The sequence below is a fragment of the Epinephelus fuscoguttatus genome, linkage group LG15, assembly GCF_011397635.1.
Source record: "Epinephelus fuscoguttatus linkage group LG15, E.fuscoguttatus.final_Chr_v1".
Classification (NCBI taxonomy): Eukaryota; Metazoa; Chordata; class Actinopteri; order Perciformes; family Serranidae; genus Epinephelus; species Epinephelus fuscoguttatus.
The window spans coordinates 8,391,752-8,418,740 of NC_064766.1; the positions used below are offsets into that span (position 1 = coordinate 8,391,752).

Below are 26,989 nucleotides of genomic sequence, written 5' to 3' on the forward strand. Positions count from 1 at the left end.
ACTTGATCATGAAAATTACATAGGGAAATAAGTGGATACACTGATATCGGTGAAATGCATTATGTATCAGCATATTGTGTCTGTCTGGACTCAAGTCTGATACAATCGCTTCTTGTTCTCTCAGTGAGCACTCTGACATTTGACATACTGACCCAGTACAAACTGGACACTGAAAAGAGTAGTTCAAAAAGATTTGATCGTTCCTTTTTGCCCATCATGAAGTCCAAGAGGATTCAAATTCTAAATAAATAAAGTAGCCTTGAATGATTAAAAACTTTAATTGTAAAAATAGTAAACTAGTAAATGAAACTGTATTTCTAAACCATTAGATTTTATTTGTATCTTGATGCTGCTGCTGATTGTGTTCATCTCAGGAGGGGGAACACTCCTACACTAATTCACCGAATGATTACGCACACGTACACACGCGCGCGCACACATACGCAGGACAGTTTTCAGTTGCCTCGGCCCACTTTAAACGGGCGCAGCTTTGTCAATGAGCGTCTATCTTCTGAGAGGATTAATGCAGTCCAAAGGTGGAGGAAAAATATTGAAGGTTTGTGGCGGACGGGAGAGTAATCCTTTGAGCTCCTGGGGAGACAGAGAGAGAGGGATGAACATGTCGAACTCTTTGCTCTCGGATTTGGCGCATTTTGTGAGGAACCGATGGGCTGAAGGACATTTCCCAATAAACGGACATTTGGTCAAGACTATTTAATGGCAATATCTGAGACAGAGCTGCCCAGCCTCAGGGAACAGAAATGGTGCACAAACTTCTGCTGCCCATCGGTAAGTTAACAGTTGTAAACCTGTTTTGTAGCCTGTTTGTAACCTTTAATAAAAAATATTATAAGACGGTTATTAATAATCCTATAGCTCATGTGGTGTGTTCATGGTGTGCTTCTTCCTAGTATAAGTAGCTGATCTAATCATATTCTTTGTTGTTGTCGTTTTTCTTCTGTAATATCACCAGTTTATGGTTTTAAGACTTTGGTTTTTTTTCAAATAGGTTTAAGAAGATTTCTGACAAATTGAAAAAGAAAACACAATCTTTAATCTTTTTTTTTTTTCTCTCAGCTTTAGCAGCAAGCCTCATCTCACCTGAGCTGCCAGGTGCCTCAGCCACCAAAACAAAAGCTCAAGGTATCACATCACGTCCTGAGTCACTGTCACATTCTTCGCCATTAACCATTTTAAGACTAAAGTTTTTTTCTGTTATAACACATCAGTAGAGAGCAGTGCTTAAAAGTTGTTTTGGCTACTAATAATTTAGATGTGAATAAAAAAGTTGGAGTACTAGATGACTGAAATGTGGGTCAGATTAGTGCAAAAACAAGACCAAACAACAAAATAATTTATGCATTAGTTTGACCTGCAAAAAATTAGTCGGAAATAAAAAAGCTCAACACTTTGATCTACATGTCTATCTGTCTGTTCACTATCTGCCTGTGATTTTACAGTGAAGAATAACTCAGGTGTGACACCAGCTGGGCAGTGTGGGACCTGGGTGAAGGAGCCTGATGGAGGATTTTTCACCTCACCCAACTACCCTGAGAAATACCCGCCAGAGAGGGAATGTGTCTACATTATAGAAGGTGAGGCTCTCATCCTTTTCCTCTTAGCCTCTCATTCACTTTCCACCTCTCCTGCTTTTATCTCACCTGTTCTCAATCTCTCTTCATTCTCCAGCCTCCCCTCGACAGTGCATCGACTTGTTCTTCGATGAAAAGTATTCCATCGAGCCTTCCTGGGAGTGCAAGTTTGACCACATTGAGGTCCGCGATGGGCCCTTTGGTTTCTCGCCCATCATTGGTCGCTTCTGTGGGCAGGAAAGCCCAGCATATGTCCGCTCCAGTGGGAGGTACCTGTACATCAAGTTTGTTGCTGATGGTGAACTGGAGGCCATTGGTTTCTCTGCCCGGTATAACTTCACACAAGGTGAGAGATGGGTGATAAGGCATCACCCATAGGGTGGCCGTTCATGCTACAAAGGTATCTACCATGAACGCATGCTTATATATATTTAATGTGTTAATACACTGTTGTCAGGTGATGTATTGCACTGCGACAAAAGTTGAGCCAGGTTTATCTTTTTGTTGTGGACGCAGCCATGCTGTTTCAACCCTAGGCTGTATGAAGATAATGGACCTTTTACAGTTGTCATGAACAGGTAAATTAGCCATAGAGCCCCAGAACGTATTTTGGACCAGGCTGTAAACATGTGAATTTATGCTATAAAGTTGGACATTTTAACAGGGGTTCTATGATTTTGGAGCCAGCCTCAAGTGGCCATTAGAGGAACTGCAGCTTTTGGCACTTCTTTATTTTTTTTAGCCCCAGGTTGCCGTTTGGTTTCAGCACACTTGCTGAGAAGTGGAAACTCAAAATGTTAACTGCACCAGTATTACTAATTGATTAGTCTATTAATTAGTCATTTTAACTTTAAAACATTTTAAAATAAGAAACCAAAGTATATCAGTATGTGATTCCTTAACTCTTCATAGTGACAGTTTTCAATTAGCCTGTGCTACAATGGGAAACAAACAGCAGTCTGTTGTAAAAGTCAGATGTTTTGTTGACTCAGCCATCCACCCCTACCTCTTCCCCACATGGGCTTTGTCACTGTGCAATGCCACATAAACATATGACGTTTTGGGGCAGTTGAGCAAATGACAGATTTTTTTTTTTGGGAGGACAGTCTCCATACATAGTCAGTTCCTTTAGGGAGTGTGGCAAAAAAGCTAAAAATATCATAATTTATCCATGTCATTTTGCATTTCTGCTATACTAGTGTTCTTCTATCACACCAGCTGGCGTTCTGTCTGGCTGGCAGGGGCTGATGTTTAGAGTATTACTACAACTCTAAGCCTTCGACTTCTTTCCTTGGCCCTTTCTCCCGGTTCAACACCCTGCTGTGAGTTTGACTTTGTTAGTTGCCATATGCCAAAACTGGCTACCTCTTTTACACAGATTCTCCCTCTCTGTCTTTGCTCTATTTGGCTGGTTATATAGTCCAATTAAAACGCACATTTACATGCACACTGGACATTTTCCAGCGCCACTAGATCAAAACCACAAAGAAACCCAGTAATCTTTATACTGCATTAAAGGATGTTATAATATATGCTAGTTTTTAATTGTGCATATGAGGTCAAAAAGTTGCATAGTGCAACTTTAATAGTGATCCTGTGGCATGCTGCTGGGAACATACTCTCATTTCCATTTGTAGTGCAGGGACACCAGCTGCAGCTGACGAAGGATGAGGAGGGGAGCAGTTATTCAAACACACGCATATACACACAGGCATGTACACACACAAGCACTTGTTCCCTCAGTCACACACACACACACACACACACACACATACACACACAAGTTAATGAAAGCTTGTCTTCAGGGGAATACAGCTTGTCAGTGCTGAGCCGCAGTAGCAGCTTAAGGGAGTCCGAGGCAGAGGCTTCATTAGCAGCAGATTTTATAGGCCACCTACACTGACGGGGGGCAAAGATTAATCTGCATCCCTCTGTCCATCCAGCCATCCCACTATCTTTCTTTCTCTCTTTCTTGACACAATTGAGCATCTTTACATTATATTTTTATTCCACAAGGGATGTTCCACTTTTAGCCCTACAGTCCTGTGAGTCTGTCCCACACACTCTAGTTTTGTTGTTGCTGGGGGGCTGATGTTGTTTGCATGTGCATGTCAGGGCTTGGTGCTATTTTTCTGCAAATATCAGAGACAATTTTTCTTTTTTTTTCAATTTTACAGCACGGTTACTTTACCTTCCTCATGGTAATCACTTACTAAGCTTACTTATACATTTATATTTTCAGAAACTGACCTTTAAAAAGCAGGCTCCTAAAAGCATGAACTATCCCTTTAAGTAGATAATTTTCATTATTGGCAGATCAGGAGAAGCTTTTTTCTGTTTACATGAAATGTACTGAGTCTCACATGCCAAATGCTAATCTCCTGTCTAATTCCACTTATCACTGGGGGCAGGAGATAATTAATTCACCCTTGTGAGCACATGCTTACACACATTTTAAAAAACTGCAATATTTTGCACCATATGTTGGCCCAAGACTTGACCTTTAATGTTGTCTCTATTTAGGCATGTTATAGCCATGTAAGGAGGATTTAGAATTTACTTATACATTATTTCATGCAGTTGCGATTAATGTGAAAGAGCATGGGCACATTCAGTTTTCATACTCCAGAACTTGTTCTTATGTAAATATGAAAGTTAACATGTTGTGTGCTTAAGATTAAAAAAAAAAAAAAAGAATATGTGAGGGGTTTGGGGCCTCTGCAAGGCAACACTTGCCCCCCTTGGGAGTGCTACTGTTTGGCAGGGACTCTATTGTTATGACATGTTTCCTCTAGTTTATGCTGACTTTTGTAAGTGGGCAAGTAATTTCCCAGAACATAAAGGCGCCCTATGGAGCAGTTATGAAAACAAGTTACGTTTACATTCACTGCATGTGTATAAGGCAGATAAAACTTTAAAGCATGCAGCCTTATTCTTGCCACTTGAACTGTACCTCATCCTAAAGCGGCTATGGTTAGTGTTTTATAATAACAGTGGATCGCATGACTACTTGTAGTGCTGAAACTCACATAAAATTAACACCTGACTCTGTAGTTCCCTTCAGCAATGGAGCATTTTTGCTTCTGTCAGCTCATTGTTTCGGTTCTGGTACTGCAACTGTATTGATCTGAGTCAGCCGCACTGCTCTCATGACAGACATTTTTAGCCACAGCAGGCAGCTGTTTTCAGTGGCTGTTCATCAGGTGGACACAAAAGTTACGATGAATGAATGCAAATGATGCTCGTATCTGCTGGATGTGCATATAGGAAATTATTTGCAAACAAATTAGCCATATAGAGGTAATATTATATAACTTTTTTGTTTATGGCTTGTTTCTGCAGCCCCCAAGTAGCCACATTAATCTGTTGTTGCTGGTTTAAATTAACTGTCATACATAGTCCAGATGCACTAAAAACTCATCCTTTATCAGAGTGTACAGAAATTCTGGGACAAGACCGTAAATTCACCTTTTTGCTCTTACAATCAGATTGGTCAGGTTAAAACGGAAAATTAACACACACACACACACACACACACACACACACACACACACACACACACACACACACACAGCATTAATCTTTGTTCAATCAATGTTCTTGTTACCAACACACCTTTAAGCTGAATAGGAGAGGATTTACATAAACCATCCTATATGTTGCCTTCATCTCATCTTACATTTGTTTCCTCATATTGGGTATAAAACCTCTGGGATCTCTCTCTCTCTCTCTCTCTCTCTCTCTCTCTCTCTCTCACACACACACACACACACACACACACACAAACATGCAGAGGAATGAATGTGAATAATCTGGACAAGCCTGAAGCAGCAGGGTTAAGAAACATGAGAGGATTAATAAGTCATTGTTGATTTGAGCCTCCGTGCAGTCCATCACCTGCTCTCCTTACATCATAGCTACTGACCAATGTGCTTCATTACCAGTAACAGAAACATTTTAACATGAGGTAGTATGGTTGTAAAATAAATGTACCCTCCACTCCGTACTCCTTTAAAACACCTTCTTTCCTGTATCTGATTTTGAGTCAGCTGTATATGTTGTATTATGTAGTATTTTATTGAAGGCTTTCTAACACAATATAAAACTGGGAACTTTGGCAGAATTTAGAAAACAAGAAAGTAAAATTTTTATCACCAGGTTGTCACTGCTGGTGGGGCCTAATCTGTCTCAAACTAAGCCGGTACATCAGGATTTATAATCCACCTAGCAAGTAGATTCATCAGCACAAAGGTTTAGAGCACAATTTCTCCTCCCATTCTAATGTGAAGTGTGTGTTTTTCTTTTTTGATGAAGGGCAAGAGGGTTTCAGGGGAGTTTAAATGAGGGCAGCAGGAATTTGCTGGCACAAAGATTATGTAAACATTGGCCAGCTGTGCCTTTTTTTCATTTGGCAATATGTCTTTAATATTATCATTTCTGCGATTTAGTCTTTGTCCTAAATTGTTTTCTCTATTCCTAGTAAAAAAATGTTGCAATGAATGTTGCATGCACACATTTTGAATTCTTCAGATGAAGTTTGAATATGTTTAAAAATCTGGGGCACAGAAAACTGGCAGCAGATTGAATGAATGGACTGTATACTATCTACTTCTTACCCTGGTGTACTTGTACTAGAGGGTATATAGAAGGATTTGCAAGAAAAATATGTCCAGATATGTGCATTCACAACAGTAAATCAACAGTAAAATATTGTCTGGCTCTTTATCCATCTTTTCTCCACTCCACCTCCAACTTGCTGCGCTGCTGCTCAATGTTTTTTCACCTTTGGCTCTTTTGAGATGATCCTAAGTTACACAGCGCTAATGAGTTTCTCTTTTGATCAGCACTTATCGCAGGTCCTCTCAGATCTGCTCATTACACATAATGATAAACAGACCAAGGACCTACAGTGACCCAAACTGGACCCAGACCCAATTGACCGTAATAAAACATGGACCTGAGCCCGTGTAGGTACTGGATTGGTTGCCCGGACCAACCCGGTACCTACATGGGCTCAGGTCCATGTTTTATTATGGTCCATGAAGACCTCTACTCTCTACTTAAAGGGCACACTATTTTGGCACTCAAAGTTGGCACTGGATGGAAATCATGAGTTGGTGGCTGGTGAAGACTGGTTTGCAGGTGACCAGAACAGTCAAAGTCAGCAGCCAAAAGTGATGATAAATGGCTGAAACAACCAGCTCCTGTCACTTAAAGGTAGTAGTGCACAACTACTGAAATATGTCTCTATAAAAAAACGCATTGTTGCTTAAGCTCATCTTGTGATGGGATCGCACCAGCTGTGATACAGTGATCTGCGACCAAGAACTAATGTGTCCCAGGGACATATGGTGAGGGGGGTCAATGGCCCCTTCCCTAATTCCGAAAAGCTTCCTCAAATCAATTTTAAAAAGAAAACATTTAAAACTTCTGTTTATTATTTACAATTCTAAATGCAATTTGTGTTAAATATAATGTATGTGGAGTACAAGTTAAAAATTGTTTCATCGTGGTACCGAAACTTGTCCTGTAACACTTTTTGAAATTTGTCCCCATGACTGTGGAAAGACTTGTTCCAAAGATATGTTTCCAACAACATTATATTTATGCTTTTAGATCCAGAGTTCCAAGGGCTTGGGGAACTGCCAGCTCTGCCATGTGAGTATTCAGCTTATGTTTTATGTGTCGCATCATATCAGATCTACTGCTGGTGCAGTTGTGTTTCAATGTAGATACTGCAAATTGTATGTAACATGTTCATACAACTACCTACATTTATTTACATATTTGAGTCCTCCTTTTTGCTGAAGAGATAATATTGCACAGTCTACTTTAACAATTTCACAGTCACTAAGATTTTAGGGTCTGAAAACTTTAACACAAAAATATTGTTATTCACAGTTTGTGAGTTTGAGCTGAGCGGTCCAGAAGGCTTTGTGGAGTCCACCCAGATAAGTGGAGAGGGCCGGGCGCTGCTGACTGAGGCTGTAGACTGCAGGTGGTACATCAAGGCTCCACCAAGAAGTAGGGTCTGTATATGTCAAACTGTTGTTGGTCTTATGTGTTGGTGGTGGTGGTGTTACATGTGTTTATTATTTGTGGCTGTGACGGTGTGGAATGTTGAAACAGACAAGAGGGCATTAAGTATTATGTGCACTTTCACTTATTAAGTCAAAGTGCTGATAGCAGAGTGTGGAAATACTCCACTACAAGTAGGCTAAAAGCCATATGATCAGCAGATTGTATATACATGTATATAGCATAAGTGTGTTTGCATGAAATGGTGAAAAAAATTGATTTAGTGTCTCCTGCTTTGTGTACCATGGTGCCCTCTGGCGTATGCCAGTGTGTCCTGCTCTGCGTATCCCTGTGACATATGCCATTTTTTTCACCTTCTCTCAGAGCCCTCTGGCATATGCCAGTTATGTGTATGTGTGTGTATATATATGGCAAGACAAGGCACAGAGACAGACACAGGAGGACAAATATACATATATACATATATATATATATATATATATATATATATATATATATATATATATATATATATATATATATATATGTGCGTATATGAAATTTGGCTACGGCAAGTGGTGGGGATAATGTTATGGGGCAAGTAAAAAAGTAAAATGCCTATGCCCCTGTTTGAGAATATTTCCACATATAACTTTATTTTATCATGACTTCATCCAAATACAAAAGCAGCTCATCAGCCACAAGATTTTATTGGTCACATCATGTCCGTTCAGCTCAGTGATGTGTCTGTGTACGCCGCAGCAACGTCATTGAGTCCTCCAGCAAGAATGCTGTCCATCTATATATGTTATTGTATGGGCCACAAGTCTGTTTACCTGCCTCTGCCAACACTATACCTTTAGCATATATTATATACCTACATTTTTACAATCTCTTACTCAAAATGACAGATTTTTTTGAAATTACTTATTCAGTTTTACTACCTCTGAAAGTCCTCATTTTCATTTTGAGGCATTGCTAATGTTAGCTAAAATGCTCAAGTGTTAAAACATGACACCAATGATTTAAACCTGGATAATTTTGGTGTCACTGTCCATTGGCTGTTGTAAAAAAAGTGATATATTTTCTTTAAAAACCATCAGAACAAAAATGTCCTTCCCTATCTTTTACCCACAGATCTACATGCGTTTTCTGGAGTACGAGATGCACAACTCAAATGAGTGCAAGCGCAACTTTGTTGCTATCTATGACGGCAGCAGTTCGGTTGAGCACCTGAAGAATAAATTCTGCTCCACGGTGGCCAACGATGTCATGCTGGTGTCCTCCGTGGGTGTTGTGAGACTGTGGGCAGACGAGGGAAGCAGAAAGAGCAAATTTAGGATCCTCTTCACAACCTTCCATGAACGTGAGTTTTACCTGCAAGCTCTCTCTTACACGTGTGCCCCATCTATATGTGAGAGTCAAAAATTAAATAACAGCTTCTTGGTTACATCTTTACATATTAACAGGGGGTGCCTCCAACATTGAAAATGTCACTTATGACATTCTTGAAAAGGATTATTTGGAAAAGGTGTATTAGTCAAAAAAAAGAAAGACATTACCTTCACAGGGCATGTCTAGCAACATATTGGAGGGCACATTCACATCAGGGACCTGGGCCTGGCACTAGGTACACTTGACCCCAAAATCCAGTTCCTTTGGTTAGCGCAAACTAGAGGTTGACCAATAGCAGATTTTTAAAGACTGATATAATAACAGTAGTTTTGAACAGGAAAAAGGCTATAGCCAATAATTCGACCGATATCACCTTTTTCTGGAGCTGTAGCCAATGATTATTTTACACAACCCTCCTCCCTTTCTCAGCTCTTCACCGCGTGACTGGATGCTGCACAGACCTCAGCCGAAGTTCCGCCGATAACGATAGTTTGTAAAATATCCTCAGTGGCAACTAATGGGCCAAACTGGGAAATCTGTTCTCCTCTTGTGTGAACACTCTGTACCGTATCAAACCGTCGTCCTGAGTATGGTTCAAATGCATTTGGTACAGTTTGCATCAAATGTGAAACCTAACTGTACCAAAACACTGAACTGGGCTGCTATTAAATGTAAGAGGCAGTTAGTGTGTCAAATACTTATTAAACCATTTCAAAATGTATCTTTTAAATAATACTTTGATGCTTCTATAATCAATATTCGATACAAAACAATGTATCAAATGACTAATTGCAATGTGAAAAGGGTTGTTATAGTTAATTGTAGACAACAGTGTGGTTGGATGTAGTCTGGCTGTGCACAACTGGCCTAATTTTCCAGTCAGAGAAAACACAGCAGCTTCTCTCCTTCAGATGAACTGTTTATTGCAAACATAATAAGCCTGCATATGTGTGGTTTGTGATCTGCAACAGAATAACAATAATAATAATCACCAAACAGTGCCATTAAATTGGGACTTACATGGTCTCAATTACATAAAAGAAATGACATGTCAGTAAGTAACCACAAGGGGTCAGGGCAGGCACATAGATAAACATAAAAATGGCACTTGCTTTAACAAGAAGTAGGTCACGTGACCGAGCTAGAGTGTCGGAGTTTCTTCGGTCCGCTACTGAGTTAGGGAGTATGCTATACATAGCAGTCATAGCAGTATAACAGTAATACAACTTAACAGCACAGGTGATTAGATAAACACGCTGCAGCTTAGGGCTAACAATTAGTAGCATATAGACTGGATTACATCTACTCATTTCCCCAGGCGAGCACCATGAGCTGTTGACTCAGTCGAAAAGTTTTTAATTGCACAAGTTGCGTGCGCACACACGTCTCTCAGGCAGAGTAGGAGTGGCGTGCAGTGACGTCGATCATCATCTAACAGGTGATTTTACACAGCCCATTCATAATCATGAATGGGTAGAAATCCAAGTCCCTGCTGTCATTAGGAAGGGTTCTAGTTACCATCATCGTCATCTGGCATTTTGGGGAGCAGTACCAGCTTGGTGACCGGACGGGTTTAGACCATCCCTTTAATGTCAATGTCTGCCGACCGAATTGTTCCGTCATTGCTGGGATGAACGGCGGAAACCTTTCCGATAGGCCACAGAGCCCTGGGGAGCTGTGGATCGACCAGCATGACCACTTGGCTTACAGTTAGGTCAGCAGTTGAGCTCCGCCATTTCTGACGATGCTGAAGGTTGGGAAGGTACTGATGAGTGAATTGTTTCCAAAATTGGTCTGCCAGCACCTGGCTGTACCTCCATCGGCGACAGCCCAGCAGATCACTGGAGCCGTATGCAGCTTGGGGCAGAGATGCATCCCGCCGCCCCATGAGCAGAAGGTTAGGTGTTATGGGGTCGGGGTCAGCGAGGTCCGAGGAGGTATATCCCAGCGGCTTAGAGTTAAGCATGCCCTCTACTTCTGTGAGGACGGTTGACAGCAGTTCTTCTGATACTACTTGATCTCGCAGCACAACTTGAAGGGAGGCCTTAACAGATTTAATTTCCCTCTCCCATGCCCCACCAAAGTGAGGTGCAAGAGGTGGGTTGAATCTGAATGTGATGCTTTGCGCTGCCAGCTGCTGCCTCAATGATGGCTCAAGAGCTTCTCTGAGCTCTCTTTCTCCTCCCCGAAAATTGGTACCTCTGTCACACAAGAGCTCATATGGCCTGCCTCTCCTTGCTATAAACCGACATAGAGCCAGCAAAAAGGAGTCTGTATCCATGTTTGGCAATAGATCAAGGTGGACGCATCTTGTGGTGAGGCATTTAAAAATAATTCCCCACCGTTTCTTGTGTCTTCTTCCAATCTTAACTGTGTAGGGCCCAAAACAGTCAACGCCAGTGGACCAAAACGGAGATTTGTTAATGCGAAGTCTTGCAGCAGGCAAGTCAGCCATCTTAGGTGTCACTGGAGTTTTGCACCATTTGCAGCAATCAAGGCAGTGCCTCTGGTGCTTCTTGACTAACTGTTGCCCCCAGAGTATCCAGTAGTTCCTCCTGATTTCAGCAAAGATGCATTCAGGGCCAGCATGGAGTAGGCGGTCGTTGTACTCCTTCACCAAGAGCTCTGTTATACGGTGTTCAGGGCTTAGGACAATAGGGTGAAGGCTGTCTTCTGGCAGGCTCTCCGCTTTGCGTAGTCGGCCGCCGACTCGAATGAGGCCCAAGGACTGGTCATACTCAGGACTGAGTGCACTTAAGCGGCTGCATGGACGGACTGGTTTACCCTGTTGTAGTGCCTTTAACTCCTCGGGGAAGCTGTCCACCAGTATCCTCCTCAGGAGAGCAGTCTCCATCTCTATGCGGGTGGACGCTGACATTGCAGGTGCGGCCGCCCCGTGCAAGGACTGGTAGGTAGCCTGTATTAAGTCAGTCCATGTTTGGCAATTCTGTGGGTCAGGCTCATCACCACTGCTGGTGATGATGTTACCACAGAAGGTAGTTTTCCTCCGTTCATCTGATTCGTCTGTATGCACTGTAGGGCTCACTGGCCAGTGAGCTGAGGACTGGTGCAGGAATGAGGGCCCTTGACTCCAACAGGTTGGCTGGGATAGCTCGGCAAGAGTCTTCCCACGAGTGATGTCATCAGCGGGGTTCTGATCCGAGTTGACATATCTCCATGATTCGACTTTGGTCAGTTCTTGTATTTCAGCAACTCGCGTCCCAACGAATACCTTGTATTGGTGGGACTCGGATTGTATCCAGCACAGCACAGTTGTCGAGTCTCACCACATGACCACAGACTGGATAGGCAAGGTTAACTGTCTGCAGTACCTTGGCAAGCTGGGCACCCGTAAGCGCAGCACATAGTTCCAAGCGGGGCATTGACAGCTGCCGCTTCGGGGCAACACGTGACCTGGCCATTATGAACGACACATGTATGTGTCCCTCAGGGGTTTGAACTCTCAGGTAGGCTACGGATCCGTAAGCCCTCTCAGACACGTCACAAAAAATGTGAACATCCATCACAGAAGCCTCATTGTCTGTGTCGGCTGGTACATAACACCTGGGCATGGTGATGTCTTGCAGCTTAGGAAGCTCATCTTCCCAAGCCTGCCATACTGGAAGAAGGTCATCAGTAAAAGGTTCATCCCAGTGTCTTTCTTTGGTCCACAAGGCCTGGACCAGGACTTTTGCAAGGGTGGTGAAGGGAATAATGTACCCGAGTGGATCGTACTGGGAGGCAAGCACTCTGTACTCATTCCTCATGGTTGGCTGGTCAGGTGATACAGGCCGATTTTTATAGCCTAATGTGTCCAGACCAAGGGTGGACTCTTGAGGGTCGGCCCTTTCAGCGGTTAACCACAGCTCACAGGTGGTTGACTGAGCTTCCACCGGGAGGTGAGAAATTACCTGTGGTAAATTCGAGGCCCACTGCCTAATCTCGAATCCGCCCTTTGCTAGGAGAGCTCTCATTCGGTCAATGAGATCCTTTGCTTGCTGGGGTGAGCGGAAGGATATGAGGCGGTTGTCAACATAGAAGGAGGTGAGAACTGTCTCCACAAGATCCTCATGGGTGCTTTGGTGGTCCCTGATGTGACACTGGACGGCATAGATGGCACAACAGGGGCTATATACTGTACCAAAGGGTAGTACTCGCCACTCATAAATATCAGGTTGTCTGTTTCGGTCCATGTCATGCCAGAGGAAGCGGAGAAGTGGGCGATCTTCCGGCAGAAGTCTGATCTGGTGAAACATACCACGTATGTCTCCACTGATTGCGATGGCATGCTCCCGAAATCTAAACAGGACCCCCATTAGTGATGGACCAAGAGAGGGCCCTGGTAGCAGATTATCATTCAGGGCAGTCTGCTGATGACGAAAGAAACAGTTGAACACCACCCTTGCCTTTCCATTGTGGTACACAACGTGGTGGGGTATGTACCAGGATTCAGTAGACCTGCTTGCTTCATCACTGGTGATCTTCTCCACATATCCTGATTCCTCCAATTTGCGTAGTTCCTGATTATAGACACTGGCAAGCTCAGGGTTGCTAGTTAGTCGGCATTCAGTAGCTCGGAGGAGAGGTATCACTGCAGCAGGAGTTGCATGAAGTGGAGCTGGAGGTTTCTTCCGGAGGAGCGGCGTAGCATATCTTGATACTCCGTTTACTGTGACACGGGTGCTCCTCCAGCATGGAAATAGCTGCTTGATCTTGTTTAGATTGCGTCACCTCCTTTTCATTGCGGTAGGGTAATGTATCAAGCTGCCACAGTCTTTCAACATCCTGGTGTAAGTCAGAGTTGGATGTACTAAATGACAAGTGAAGGCAGGAACTCTCACTGGAGGGATGCTGCAGAAAGTTGGCGGGTCCTTGTACTGCCCAGCCTAGTCGTGTACGTACTGCAACTGGCCCCCCTGTAGGTCCATAGACTACTGGTTGGGTAGGAGTTATTAGGTGAGGATGGTCGCATCCGATCAGTAGTGTTGGCTGCACTTCAGTGAAGGTGTGTAGGGGAACTCCTCTCAGATGGCTGTATTTCTTCACTAATGTGTTTCCTGTACAAGACTGTTCAGCTAAGTGGAGTTCTGCTGCAGTGAATGCTTGACTGATGGGGTGGTAAGTTCATGGCTGTGTGTTGGCAGACACCTCGAAAGACACCACCATTCCCTGAAGCTTCACTACGTCCTGCCTGATGGTCTTGAGGTTAAGCAGCTCCCTTTCTCCCCGCAAACCAAGGTGCTGGGCAGCAGTAGCCAGTATTATGGTTCGCTGCGACCCGTCATCCAAAACAGCATGAGTGTTTAGTGTTCTTTTTCCATGGCAGAGCTGGACTGGTACAACTTTCAGCATAACACGCCCTGAGTGACTGGCATGATCCAGATACACCGCAGTACTAGGTGTACTGACGGTAAGGATGCTTGGATTTGCAATGTATGTCACATCATGGAGCACTACCAGGTGTTGTTCATTGCAGGTAGAGCAGAGCCTCTTTAGAGTACAGTTCTCTGGGGTATGGCCACGCCCACATTTGCGACACTTCCCTTTATCATTAATCCAGGAAGCCTTCTCTTCAGTGGTGAGCTTTGTGAACTCAGGGCAGGCATTAAGGTAGTGATCCTGCGTAGTTGAGCAGTATGGGCAGTAAGGCTTGAAGCGTTCCCTCCTCTTGCTTGTGGACTGTTTTCTCTCATCACAGCACGAGGAGACTCTGTCTGGTTGGACTCTGCTGCACGTTGGGAGACCTGGATTGCTTGAGCCTTTCAATCTAGCCATTCTGCAAGGTCTGGCAGTGTGTAAGTCTGATCGCTCCCACTGTGGATAATGCCTCTTGTCAGACAATATTCGGCAAAACTATCCCTATAACCGCTAGGGAGCTTGCTGAGGAGAGTGTCTACATGGGATCCACATCTCAGTTCAAACTGGGCAGGACCATCCATGTGGCTCAACATCCCCACCAGAGTGTTAACTGCAGATGAGAACTCTTGTAAGGCATGGGCATCACCTTGTTTCACTGGAGATGAGTCTAAGATGGCTTTCAGCTCCCCTTGGACCAGCTGTCTTGGCTGACCATACCGTTGCTGCAAAGCATGCATTGCACTGGTGTACAGTGTGAGGTCATTCACGTACCTCTTTGCCACCTGATACGCACTGGGCAACTTAAGGTGATCAAGCAGTATTTGGTATTTATAGTCTTCAGTTAGGTGCCTGTGTGGACCAAGTAAACTATCTAGTCCCCTCTGCAACATAATGAAGTCACTCTCCCTACCAGAACTGAATAGGGGCATTTTGGGTTTTGGAATGCCGTATGAGGCTGCAATAGCCATTTGCATCATGTTGAGTGTTGCAGGATTGTTGGAAATGAAACTCTGTCCAGGGACCAACGGTTGTGGGTACATTGAAGTAGTAAGCTGTGAATAGTACGCTTCCATTTGAGGCCCAGGCTGGGGTAATGGTGTTTGAGCCACGGGGAGCTGTCCAGTATGTGGTGCTGGATAAGCTGCTCCATACGATGTTGGTGGCTGTGAAGTAGCAACAGACAGAGAATCTAGTCTGGGCCCAAACTGGCTGAAGGGAGCAGGTGCGAAAGCTGGTTGTTGCCGTGTTTGTGCCGCCGCCTGGTGAGCATGCTGACTGAAAGTCAACTGTTGTGGCATTGAACGAACCGACTGTGCTGTGACTTGCATAGGTTGAGGTGCAGGCTGAACCACAGGCAGAGGCGCATGCTGGACCGGTGGAGCAGGCTGGACAGGCTGGAGTGCAGGCAGGACCAGCTGAGGTGCTGGCTGGACCACAGGTGCATAGTGGACTGGCGGAGGCGCGGGCTGGACAGGCTGGAGAGCAGGTGGGACCAGCTGAGGCGCCAGCTGGACCACAGGTGCATAGTGGACTGGAGGAGGCGCGGGCTGGATGGGCTGGAGAGCAGGCGGAACCAGGTGAGGTGCTGGCTGGACCACAGGAGCAAGATGGACTGGCAGAGATGCAGGCTGGACAAGCTGGACTGCAGTGCTAGTGGTTGCTCTATGCAGCCTGGTAGGCTGTGCCAAGGGTGACAGTTCAGGATAGAGCTGTGGTCCCAGCAGGGAGGCTGATCTAGCAGGCTGAGCTATGTGCTGCTGATAATACTCTCTATCAGTAGATTTCCAGTCTATCAGGATCTCCGGAAGAGAAGACCTTTGGGGCATTTAAACGCCGCTGTCTGGGATATAAGGGAGACTTGAATAACGTGGAGGATATGGTAGGTCATAGAAATGCTGCTGGGGATAGGACATACGTTTGGCACTGTCCGTGGCGGTCTGCAGTTCTTTCATCTGCCGTGTTACTTCTTTAATATAGGCCTCCATGCGTTCTATTCGCTCCTCTTCCATACCTGGAGATGTAGCCTGAAAGGGTGTAGAATAGTACTGCTGTTCTCCCTCACTTTGCGGTATGGTCTCTGTTCCTGCTGTACCCCACTCATCAGCTGCAATGATTGGCGAATGCTGTTTGAATGGATGGCTAATTATAAAGTCCTCCAGATACCTCGGGACACGATGAATACGGCTTGGGCAGGGACTTGCTGTAGGCTGTTCATCATTGAAGTCTCTAGAAGTAGCCATAGCGCAGTTGAACACAATCTGGCTCGAAGGACCACTTGTAGACAACAGTGTGGTTGGATGTAGTCTGGCTGTGCACAACTGGCCTAATTTTCCAGTCAGAGAAAATGCAGCAGCTTCTCTCCTTCAGATGAACTGTTTATTGCAAACATAACAAGCCTGCATATGTGTGGTTTGTGATCTGCAACAGAATAACAATAATAATAATCACCAAACAGTGCCATTAAATTGGGACTTACATGGTCTCAATTACATAAAAGAAATAACATGTCAGTAAATAACCACAAAGGGTCAGGGCAGGCACATAGATAAACATAAACATGGCACTTGCCTTAACAGGAAGTAGGTCACGTGACTGAGCTAGAGTGTCGGAGTTTCTTCGGTCCGCTACTGAGTTAGGGAGTACGCTATACATAGCAGTCATAGCAGTAAAACAGTAATACAACTTAACAGCACAGGTGATTAGATAAACACGCTGCAGCTTAGGGCTAACAATTAGTAGCATATAGACTGGATTACATCTACTCATTTCCCCAGACGAGCACCTCTTCAGGTAAGCTAATAGCATGCTAATTATCGTTAGCATCTACCCTGCGGTACATCAACACCCTAGCGCCATGAACTTTCACATCTATGATAACTTACATTGTCACCAACGCACACTGCTGCAACAAAGGAACAATCATTGCAGAACTGAGAAGCCGAGTGAGGGTGATGAGCTGTTGACTCAGTCGAAAAGTTTTTAATTGCACAAGTTGCGTGCACACACACGTCTCTCAGGCAGAGTAGGAGTGGCGTGCAGTGACATCGATCATCATCTAGCAGGAGATTTTACACATTAATTGTTTTGGTTTTACAGCCTCCAAACTCCACCCTCATCAGCCAAAGCTTGAGCAGAAATGCTTTAATGAACCCATTGTATGTTACCTGACCAGCATTAAATGGCGGACAGACAAAGTTACCAACTAGCTGGTGAATCTAATGGAATGTTCAGTTGCCAATGTGCCATTATTTATTATTTCTCTCAGGAGATGGTGGAGACCAAAGCAGAGTTAAAAAAATAGCAACATTGGACCCACATTCGTTAAGTGGTCAGAAACCACCATGATTCCAAATAGATGTGGCTCAGTTCAGAAAATAAATAAATAAATAAATAAAAATAATAAAGAATAAAAACCAAAACGCTATGATTCTTACTTTGGCGCCCTCTGGCGGTGATATTAACAATGACAGTTTGGTAAAACAGGAATGTTGAATTCTGCACATGTGATATGTTATATCACAGAATATAATCTCAGAACTGACTATAATTCAGTCTACTGTGTACAGCTGCTATTTGCTTTTTTTTTTTTTTTTTTTTTTTAGCTCCATGTGAAGGAGAAACTTTCTTTTGCCATAGCAACATGTGCATCAACCATACCCTGGTCTGCAACGGTATCCAGAACTGTGTTTACCCATGGGATGAGAATCACTGCAAAGGTACCCTGACACAAATGCTGAGAAACCAGCCATATGTTGGCTGTGGCTTGACATAAGGTCATTCTTCTACATGTTGTCTCCCTAACTAGAGAAGAGGAAAGCCAGTATCCTGGACACACTGGATAACACAAACCTCACTATCATTGGAGTGACCTGCGGCCTGGTTGTCATCCTGCTCATCATCTCTGTCATCATCCAGATCAAACAGCCACGCAAGAAATACATCATCCGCAGGTGAAATTTCATTCTTACACAACATGTGCTCCAACCCATATGACCACATAGGCCATGTTTCTACCATCTACTATGACACACAGAGGCGTTTAGGGTTTAGGTTAGCCCCAACCGGTGAACATAATGGATCGTATATGACTGTTAGCTGTAACAGTTTTAAACACATGGTTAATGTTGTGAAACAGTCGCAGTTGCACCAAAACTATGCGGTTATGTTCAGCAGTAGCCAGGCAGTTTGTGCCAGAGTGCGCTCTGGCACTTGGAGTGTGTGTTTCCAAACGCACCCTTGGTTTCACACAGGACACAAACAGCATTCTCCTGGATGAAAGTCCCTTGTTTGTTTGACCCATCCACCTCTCCTCCACCTCGACCTGAGCGTACTTTGTTGCTCTTTATACCACTTTGCCTGGCTTCCTCTTTTGCTCCTGTCATAATTACTGTGGCCACCAGAGGTTGCCACCAACAATAAACGTAAATATGGGTCGTTATTGCTGCTTGTGCTAATGAGCTTTGTTGTCGTATTTTGGAGGGCAGTCTCTTTCGACACCGTATGGCCACAGTCACACGTGAGTGAAAATACCAGCAGCAAATATTTGTTTCACATTTACTTTCATTCAGTGTGAGTGAGGTTAAACAAAAAAAAAACAAAAAACATTTGCTTCTGGTGGTAAAGCAATTTTTGCATCTTGTGGAGTTCAACTTTGGTGAACCAATAGCAAAGAAGTATGTCTGAGGAAGACATTGATTGTTGTCATGTTTAACCAGCCGATATTGTATGATATTGGCCATGAAAAAACCAAACCACCACACATGAGAGGTGCTGCCTCACGGCAGTGAGTCAGAAGGCAGGCATAGCATATAGAAAAAATGGAAAACGTACCGTAACATTATATCTAGCGGTATTTACTAACAAGCTCGCTAACACTAACTGGCAAGCTAGCTTTCTCACAACCGGCACTGCCCACATTCAGCACAAACGCGACCTCCCTGTCATACATCCTTGTGTCAGCATGGTGGACACGGAGCCTCCAAGCATTCCTATGAGACAGCGCTGAGCAGGTTTTTTCATGCAGCAAAGCGAGACGGTCATTGGATAAATGCGACAAAATCGTCACTTCCAGGGAGGCTCAGCTTCCCTGGGACCTAATGGAGCGGTGGGCGGGAGAGGACGCTCGGTGTATGCATGATGATTGGAGGAATTGTCTAAAAGGCTGAACCCCTTTGTGATTGACAGCGCTTGGCATTTTGAGCTCAGTCCTATGTGGATATTTGTGAGTGGAGTTTTCTGTCAGAGTGCCGTCCGGAGTTCCTTATTTCCATAAGTGATATAGCTTATTTTCACTGTTTGTAAAGTACAGTTCAGGTGTTTAAACCTATCTGAAAATCTTTGAGGTGTGTTTTGCTGTGGTTTGATGGCATGAGTGTGGTTGAAAAACGGCTTCAATTAAATGTTCCTTTTATAGGTTACTGCCTCGCTACAATATGATAAATTTTATGATGTAAATTTAAAGTGAGCTTCCCCTGTTTGTAAGACCAGCAGCCGCCACTGGTGTAGGTCATGTCAATGTTACAATGTTGTTTTCAAATTGTTTTACTGCCCCCAAGTGGCAAAAAACATATAAAACAAAATGCAGCTTTAAAAATTTATCAAAAACTTAACCTACTCAACCTACTGGTGTCAGTGTAACCACTTTAATTTGGCTAAGATACAACATGTTGCTACTTAGCTAACGGGCCAATTCCTTTACTTAATAATGTACAAATGAGCCAACTCAGTATCATTGTGAAGATGTCTATTTAAAAATATCAGTGAATGTCACAGAACAAAAAATATTTGTTCTCTTCTTTCCTCTACTTATCCACAGAGATGACTTTGACCCTGCCCTCCTCCACCCTGGTTTTGAGCCTCCTCACTATGAGCTCTGCACTCTCCGCCGCGCCCCCTCAGGTGACCTGACTGATGCCGCCCTGGCTGAGGACTTTGAGAAGTTCCACAAGCTCCAGCGTTCCTCCTCCAAATGCATTCGCGACCACCACTGTGGCTCTTACCAGGGGAGCGTGCATGGCAGTGTCCACGGTAGCCGCAGCAATCTGAGCATGAGGGACGCTACCATCGCGGCTGATGGAGGGGCTCTTGTGCCGCCCCTGCCGCCGGTCATGGTGAGCCAGCAGTCACCGCGCCTTTCCCACCACACCACACCAGCAGGTCGAAGGAGCATCCTGGTGATGAAGCATAGCTACTCTCAGGACGGGGCAGAGGGGTACAGGGCGGAGGAGGAGGATGATTTGATGAGAGATGATGGTCCCACCACCAGCCAGCACCACATGCACCACCATCAGATCCACCATGGCACGCCAGGGCTGGACCATGCTGTCCACCGTACACTGTCTAATGACTTCTGATATATGGCGACATGGAAATAAAGAAAAGAGACCAACACTTAAGTTATTTATATGATCAGGTTAATAAATCCTTGACAATTAAACTCCTTTTTAGATAAGATTTCAGTTTCACTAATAGGAATTAAAGGTCCAGTGTGCAGGATTTAGGGGGATATATATTTACAGAAGTATGTTTTCTTTAGTGTATAAACAGCTGAACACCTTAGAATTAGCCTGTTACATCTAGGAGCAGGTCCTCATCCACGAATACCACCATGTTGCACCGCCATGTTCCGACAGTATCTGAGAATGAACAAACCAAACACTGGCTCCTCTGCGATGAGATTTTTTTTTTTTTTGACATGAAAGTCATTTATTTATTTATTTTCAACCAGTTTAAATCTCCAGGTTTATTTGTTTAGGAGAGGAAGAGATCTCTGCAAACAATTTGGCATCTCTCAAAAGTCTGAATCTTAAGTTATCAGAGAAAAAAGTGAGCACACATTAGCAGGTGTTAATACCAGTTTTAATCACAAGGTCCATTTGTTTCGGAGAGGAAAAGAACTCTGAGTAATTTGGCTACCGGTAAAAAGCTCCTGAACAATAAACACTAAAGGAATTGGGGAATGGGAGAAGTTTCAGCTGGTTGCAACCGCCCATCCTCACCACTAGATGTCACTAAATGTCCTTAAATCTTACACACTGCTTCGTTAATGCTGACTTTTACAGCTCCTCTCAGCGTTTCTTGGTCTCATACTCCAAATTCAATTGGATTTTTACATTGTATGCATCACGAATAGTGTGGACTCGAGCTTGTGAAACACACACTAGTAATTATAATAAAAATACCTGTCTGCCAAAGAATTTATAGGAGCAACTGTTGTACATCTTGCGTAGTTGATTGCTGTGGTAGTGCTACTGTGCATGGGAGTTGCAGGGAAATAAACTGTCAGGATTTGAGAGCAATGGATCAACAAAGGATTTATATCCACAGATAGTGAGATAATTTAATTCCCACTTATTCTAATGCATCAGATTTTATCCATTTTTGTTCCTTATTTGGCTTTTCCAACTCGGGTGTAGAATGTATTTATGACTGCAACCTATTTGTGATTATTTTATGAATGAACTATGTGTTGTAGTGTTTCCTATATGTTTGGACATTATTGCACCACCAAAGGGTTAAGCTGTTCCTTTTCCTCCAACATGCAAGATGTTTTGTGTTAAACACATGTCCAGAATCTGACAGGACAAGACATTAACACAGATAATATCAAGGACAGCATATGAAAACATACAAGTCAAACCAGTGAATTCAGCACACAAACATGTTTCATTCAAGTACTCGCGAACTCCTTTTGGATAGTCCACCTACAAATAGTTTACAGGGTATTTGTAACATTTCATGAGCTTCTTAGTTGTGTTTCAACAATTCAGCTGTTTTGCTTTTTTGTAGTGTTCACCAGATTATCTATAGAGTGTATAACAATTCATGAAAATGCCTTCTTATCATCAGAATAATTCAGTTGAACTTGAATTTTTCAGTAAACCCATAGGCTGAGTGAATATTTCAAGTTCAGTTAAATTATTCTGAGAATATGTAGACATGTAAACATCTACAGACAAAGTGAAACAGTTGAATTATTGAATCTCAGCTAATGAACTGTTTAAACGTTTCACATACTCCATAAACTATCGATAGGCGGACTATCCAAATAAAGTGTTACCAAATACTGTTCTGCAATTACAGTGGGGTGAAAAACGTACATGTTCTGTTGCTGTGTAAATAGATAGGCCTTTATATTCTTTAGATATAATTTGTTTTTGCTTGTTTGGGAGTATTTATTGATGTTTATTCATGTGCATCAGTTTTTCAATTTGATTAGTCCTGTTTATTTTCTGTATGATGTGTTTCTGTTGATCATTTGGCTATTTATTTCTTTCATTAAACATCGTCTGTTTTTCCTTTACTCTGCATGGCACCATGGCTCTGACATTTGATGTGTGTTTTTATTTGTACCTCATTTTAAAGTTATTTGCATTCATGGCACTAAGGGGCTGTTCTTTACTTGTCAGAGCAGGAGGGTGGCTAGGGTGTGACTTCTCCATTTTATTTTTTATTTTGACCCTCCCTGAACCTACAAATAATTTTCCTTGAACCTCTCTGAGTGACTGGCAGAAAATGCATGACCCTTCCTCCAACATAACTTAGTTATTAGATTTTCAAACATACCCTTTGATGTTTGAAAGTTACAAGTTAGAAGTTGAAGACAAATGGCATCAAAAAAGCCTCGGTTTTTCACTCTCATCATGCAGGCTGGTTAGTTAGAGCAGACAGTTTAGTTTTAAAAAGTAGTTTTGATGAAATATCAGTATTTTAAAGGGATAGTGCACCCAAAAATGAAAATTCAGCCATTATCTACTCACCCGTATGCCGAGGGAGGCTCAGGTGAAGTTTTAGAGTCCTCACATCACTTGCTGAGATCCAAGGGGAGAGGAGGTAGCAACACAACTCCACCTGATGGAGGCTTACGGCGTCCCCAGATTCTTGTGCGCGAGACCAGCGAAAGCACGTGAACACACATGAACGCGGTGCCCATGTCTCACTGTCTTGCGCAAGCGCGCACACATGATCGCGGTACACAGAGAGGCAGTTAGAGCTGCAGGCTACAATGAGGCTAAAAACAGAGTTCAAATGACGTTTTTCCAAACAACTTTTTATGTCAGGGCTTCAGGACACTTGGATCACTACAGACGAGCAGTATGGAGATATTTTGTGGTTTCAATTATGTGTTTTTGGATTGTGTTTTGAATCTGGGGCGCCGTCAGCCTGCATTAGGTGAAGTTGTTTTGCTAACCCCTCTCCCCTTGGATCGAAAGGACTCTAAAACTTCACCTGAGCCTCCCTCAGCATATGGGTGAGTAGATGGCTGAATTTTAATTTTTGGGTGCACTATCCCCTTTTAAGCTTAGATTGGGTTATGTTTTTTTTTTTTTCTGAAGCAAGTGTTTGTTATACATGATGTATCCAAGGGCTGTCAGAAATTTGAAAATCCAATGATAATTTCTTTTCTCGTGGTTTCTGGCCATGATAAAAGGTGTAACTTTGGTGATTAAAAATTGGCAGTAAAATACATACAAAATACAACCATTTAGATTTGTAAGTCCCCACCCCCCCTTAGCCAAAAACAAAAAACACACGCGCCCCTCACCAGTGCTTAGACAGTTATTTCACAGGCCTCCCTCTTTTGCACCACCTCTTCCCCCTTATATGTAACGAACGGTCCCTAAACCGGAAACCAAGGCAGGGCGGAACCTTCGTTCGCTTATCTTTGTCGTCACTCCGGGCTTGTCACAGCGCTGCACAGGTCATGTCAATGCATGAATGGTGGAGTAACAGGACCTTTACTTTCTTAGAATTTTTTTTGGTTTCTATTCGTTTGTTTTGCGCCTTTGACTCAGCACAATGAGCAGGTGCGGTTTAAATAACATCTGGTTTAATTCATGACATTTACTTCAGGTAGCTAGCTTGTTAAGCTAACCTAACGTTATAGCATAGTCTCAGCTGTCATTCATGCACTTCAAGTTCAGCTGAAGTTAGCTAAAGTTACCCATTGTAACGCGTCCGATAAGCTGGTATCATGTCACAGGAGGAGCTTTATCTCGACTCAGCACCGGCAGGAGAGTTAAAGAGCGATGTAACGGAGAAAAAGAGCCGAAGTCGACTCGGTCTCGTCGTCACGGGGGTGCTGGGAGGGTCGCTGGTCGCCCTGTACGCAGTGGCTGCACCGTTTGTCGCTCCTGCCCTGAGAAAAGTCTGTCTCCCGTTTGTCCCAGCGACCACAGCTCAGGTGGAGAATGTCCTCAGGGTGCTGCGAGCCAGATCAGGGACCCTGGTTGACATTGGGAGTGGAGATGGAAGGATAGTAAGTCCTGTGTCGTACTCTGTAGGTATAGAGGCATGAAAATAATTAACCCTAACAACAAGATGGGCAGAGCCACTGCCACAGAACTAAACTATAATGTTGGTGACATGCTCATTGTACCGACTAGTCTCAGTTTGCCTGTGGAGTGTCACATATCCACTGCATCTGCAATGTATCACACACTATTCTACTCAACAGTATGCATTTCTAAAATGGTAATCTGAGGTTTACATCCTTTTGGAGTAAAGATTGATTAAGTTCTCAAATGATTTCAACCAAAGGGGTAGATTTTAGGTGGGACGCAGGGGACCCAACTTCCTGAAAGTAGCAGAGGATGTCTGATAAAATTAATGGCATTTAAATCCTTAATTGATGCAGAAAATGCATTGATTGGTGCATAGACTCTCTCTAAAATGCAGAAAATTTAGTGTTTGACATGTAAACTTTTTTGATGGAGGACCCCGAAACCTTGTTTCATATGCGTCCCCCTCATGTTGAAATCTATGCTCTCGATGTCAACAGAGGGGCCTTGTTTCAAATCTGCAATCTAAGCAGTATCCTCGAGCAAGACCCTGAATTCCTATCAGCTCCTGCTCCAGTGTTTCAGTCTGAACCTCTGATCTCCTTTGGAAACAATGAAGCTATAATACTTGCTGTTACTAGAGTTAAGGTTGCAGAAGCATGTCTTTACATTATACAATAGACTGCTGGTTAATGTCACTTTAGTTGAACCTTGAACTAATGAACCTGTGTTTAGAATGTGACGACATCTTTTTCATCTCACCAATTGCTGCTACAGTTGCTACATTGTTGCTGATACATTGGATTTCACTCTGTTCTCCTTCCTCTTGCAGGTGATAGCTGCAGCCAAGCATGGCTTTCAGGCATCAGGCTTTGAGCTGAACCCCTGGCTGGTGTGGTATTCTCGCTATAAGGCCTTGAGAGAGGGAGTCCACCGCTCCACCTCCTTCCACATCTCCGACTTGTGGAAGGTCAGTGATGCATTGATTTTACAGTAGCAGTTAATATATTTTTCGTATTAAGATATAAGGCATCACTTTGTGAGGGAATGGAAACATAAAACATAGAGGGTGTCTTTTCACTATGTCATTCCCAATATTTCTGATTCTTTTGCAGGTCAGTTTTGCACAATATTCAAATGTCGTCATTTTTGGAGTCCCTCAAATGGTGAGTTCTCTTGTTTGTCCATCAGTAATTTTATCAACATTGTAATTATTGCATTTTCCGAGTTCATCTATGCTGTGTTTGCTAATGTCAGTCATTGAAACAGTAAAGCATATAGTCAGTGGGCTGGCACTCTGGTTGGGTAGCTCCTTAAGTAACTGAGCGTCAAATCATACAGTGGATGTGTGAAATAATCCATTCTTGGTGAGAAATTGCACCATCCAGCTCACTGTAGACAGCTATTAAATATAATCTAACATAATCTGCCATTCAGCCCTGTTGTATCACAGCATTGCTATTTAATTTTTCCAAGTAAGTTTCAGAATTCCACTATTCCCATTGTTAAATTGATTGTTGCTGTCTGTATCTGCAGATGGAACAGCTGGAGCTGAAGCTGGCAAACGAGTTACCGAGTACAGCCAAGGTGGTGGCCTGCCGCTTTCCCTTTCCCACTTGGGTCCCTGAACATATCGCCGGGGAGGGCATAGACACTGTGTGGGTGTACGATGCCAAGACATTTAAAACACACATACAACATGGAATGACAAAGAGGACGACACCAGAGCATGAAGACACACCAGAGTCACACACATAAATGCCAACTCTCAGATGTTGCTTTTAAGTTGTCATCATGCTTTGCAACCCTGGGACAGTCCTTTATTTATGTTTTTTTTAATCCATAAAATTTCTACTCTGAAGTGGACCTGAAATGGCTGGAAAAGACTGATGTTCATTTTTTTCATGTGCTAGTAGGGAAAATAACCTGATTGGCACTGACTTGATGAGTGGCTACACTTATGTTAAAGTCATAGGATTATCAGCCTCCATGTCTGCATTCCTGCACACTCATGCTTAAAGCATGACAATTATCAAATAGGCATTTCATGTTTGATACATTTGTGATGCTCAAAACCAGACCAGGGGTTAAAGAGAGCTTAAATGGTAATGACTTTAGAAAGTAGGAAGAAGTGCACCTTCCATGAATTGTTGCATAAATTATTCCTAGAAAGTTGCAGTACATGTTGAATTGTTTATCCTTTACAAACAGGCAAAGCATTTGATAAATGACTTGCAAATGTGGCAAGCCTGTCTCACAGAAGACTGTCCACCACGTTGTTTTGTATACTATCTGCAGAAAACTACTGCACTGTGTGCTATTTTTAGACTTGTGTATTTATAAATA

At 43.3% G+C, this 26,989-nt stretch overlaps 2 protein-coding genes across 2 annotated transcripts; both read left to right on the forward strand.

The window, feature by feature from the left end:
* Positions 1 to 457: 457 nt before the first annotated feature.
* Positions 458 to 22,265, forward strand: LOC125901850 (neuropilin and tolloid-like protein 1). The gene is made up of 10 exons (XM_049597804.1): positions 458 to 789; positions 1,078 to 1,143; positions 1,461 to 1,595; positions 1,690 to 1,938; positions 7,209 to 7,250; positions 7,494 to 7,621; positions 8,748 to 8,976; positions 17,966 to 18,079; positions 18,169 to 18,313; positions 20,179 to 22,265. The coding sequence occupies exons 1-10, from the start codon at positions 762 to 764 to the stop codon at positions 20,714 to 20,716; spliced, it is 1,674 nt and encodes a 557-aa protein (XP_049453761.1). The 5' UTR covers positions 458 to 761; the 3' UTR covers positions 20,717 to 22,265.
* A 1,781-nt stretch (positions 22,266 to 24,046) lies between these two features.
* atpsckmt (fATP synthase c subunit lysine N-methyltransferase) lies at positions 24,047 to 26,989 on the forward strand. The gene is made up of 4 exons (XM_049597805.1): positions 24,047 to 24,621; positions 25,476 to 25,613; positions 25,759 to 25,809; positions 26,180 to 26,989. The coding sequence occupies exons 1-4, from the start codon at positions 24,337 to 24,339 to the stop codon at positions 26,399 to 26,401; spliced, it is 696 nt and encodes a 231-aa protein (XP_049453762.1). The 5' UTR covers positions 24,047 to 24,336; the 3' UTR covers positions 26,402 to 26,989.

Excerpts from the sequence above, each read along its gene's own strand:
- LOC125901850 (XM_049597804.1), top strand. The coding sequence starts at position 762 with ATGGTGCACAAACTTCTGCTGCCCATCG. Across the intron at positions 790-1,077 it reads CAAACTTCTGCTGCCCATCG|CTTTAGCAGCAAGCCTCATC; the intron begins GTAAGTTAACAG and ends TTTTTCTCTCAG. Across the intron at positions 1,596-1,689 it reads ATGTGTCTACATTATAGAAG|CCTCCCCTCGACAGTGCATC; the intron begins GTGAGGCTCTCA and ends TTCATTCTCCAG.
- atpsckmt (XM_049597805.1), top strand. The coding sequence starts at position 24,337 with ATGTCACAGGAGGAGCTTTATCTCGACTCAGCACCGGCAGGAGAGTTA. Across the intron at positions 24,622-25,475 it reads GGAGTGGAGATGGAAGGATA|GTGATAGCTGCAGCCAAGCA; the intron begins GTAAGTCCTGTG and ends TTCCTCTTGCAG. Across the intron at positions 25,810-26,179 it reads TTTTTGGAGTCCCTCAAATG|ATGGAACAGCTGGAGCTGAA; the intron begins GTGAGTTCTCTT and ends CTGTATCTGCAG.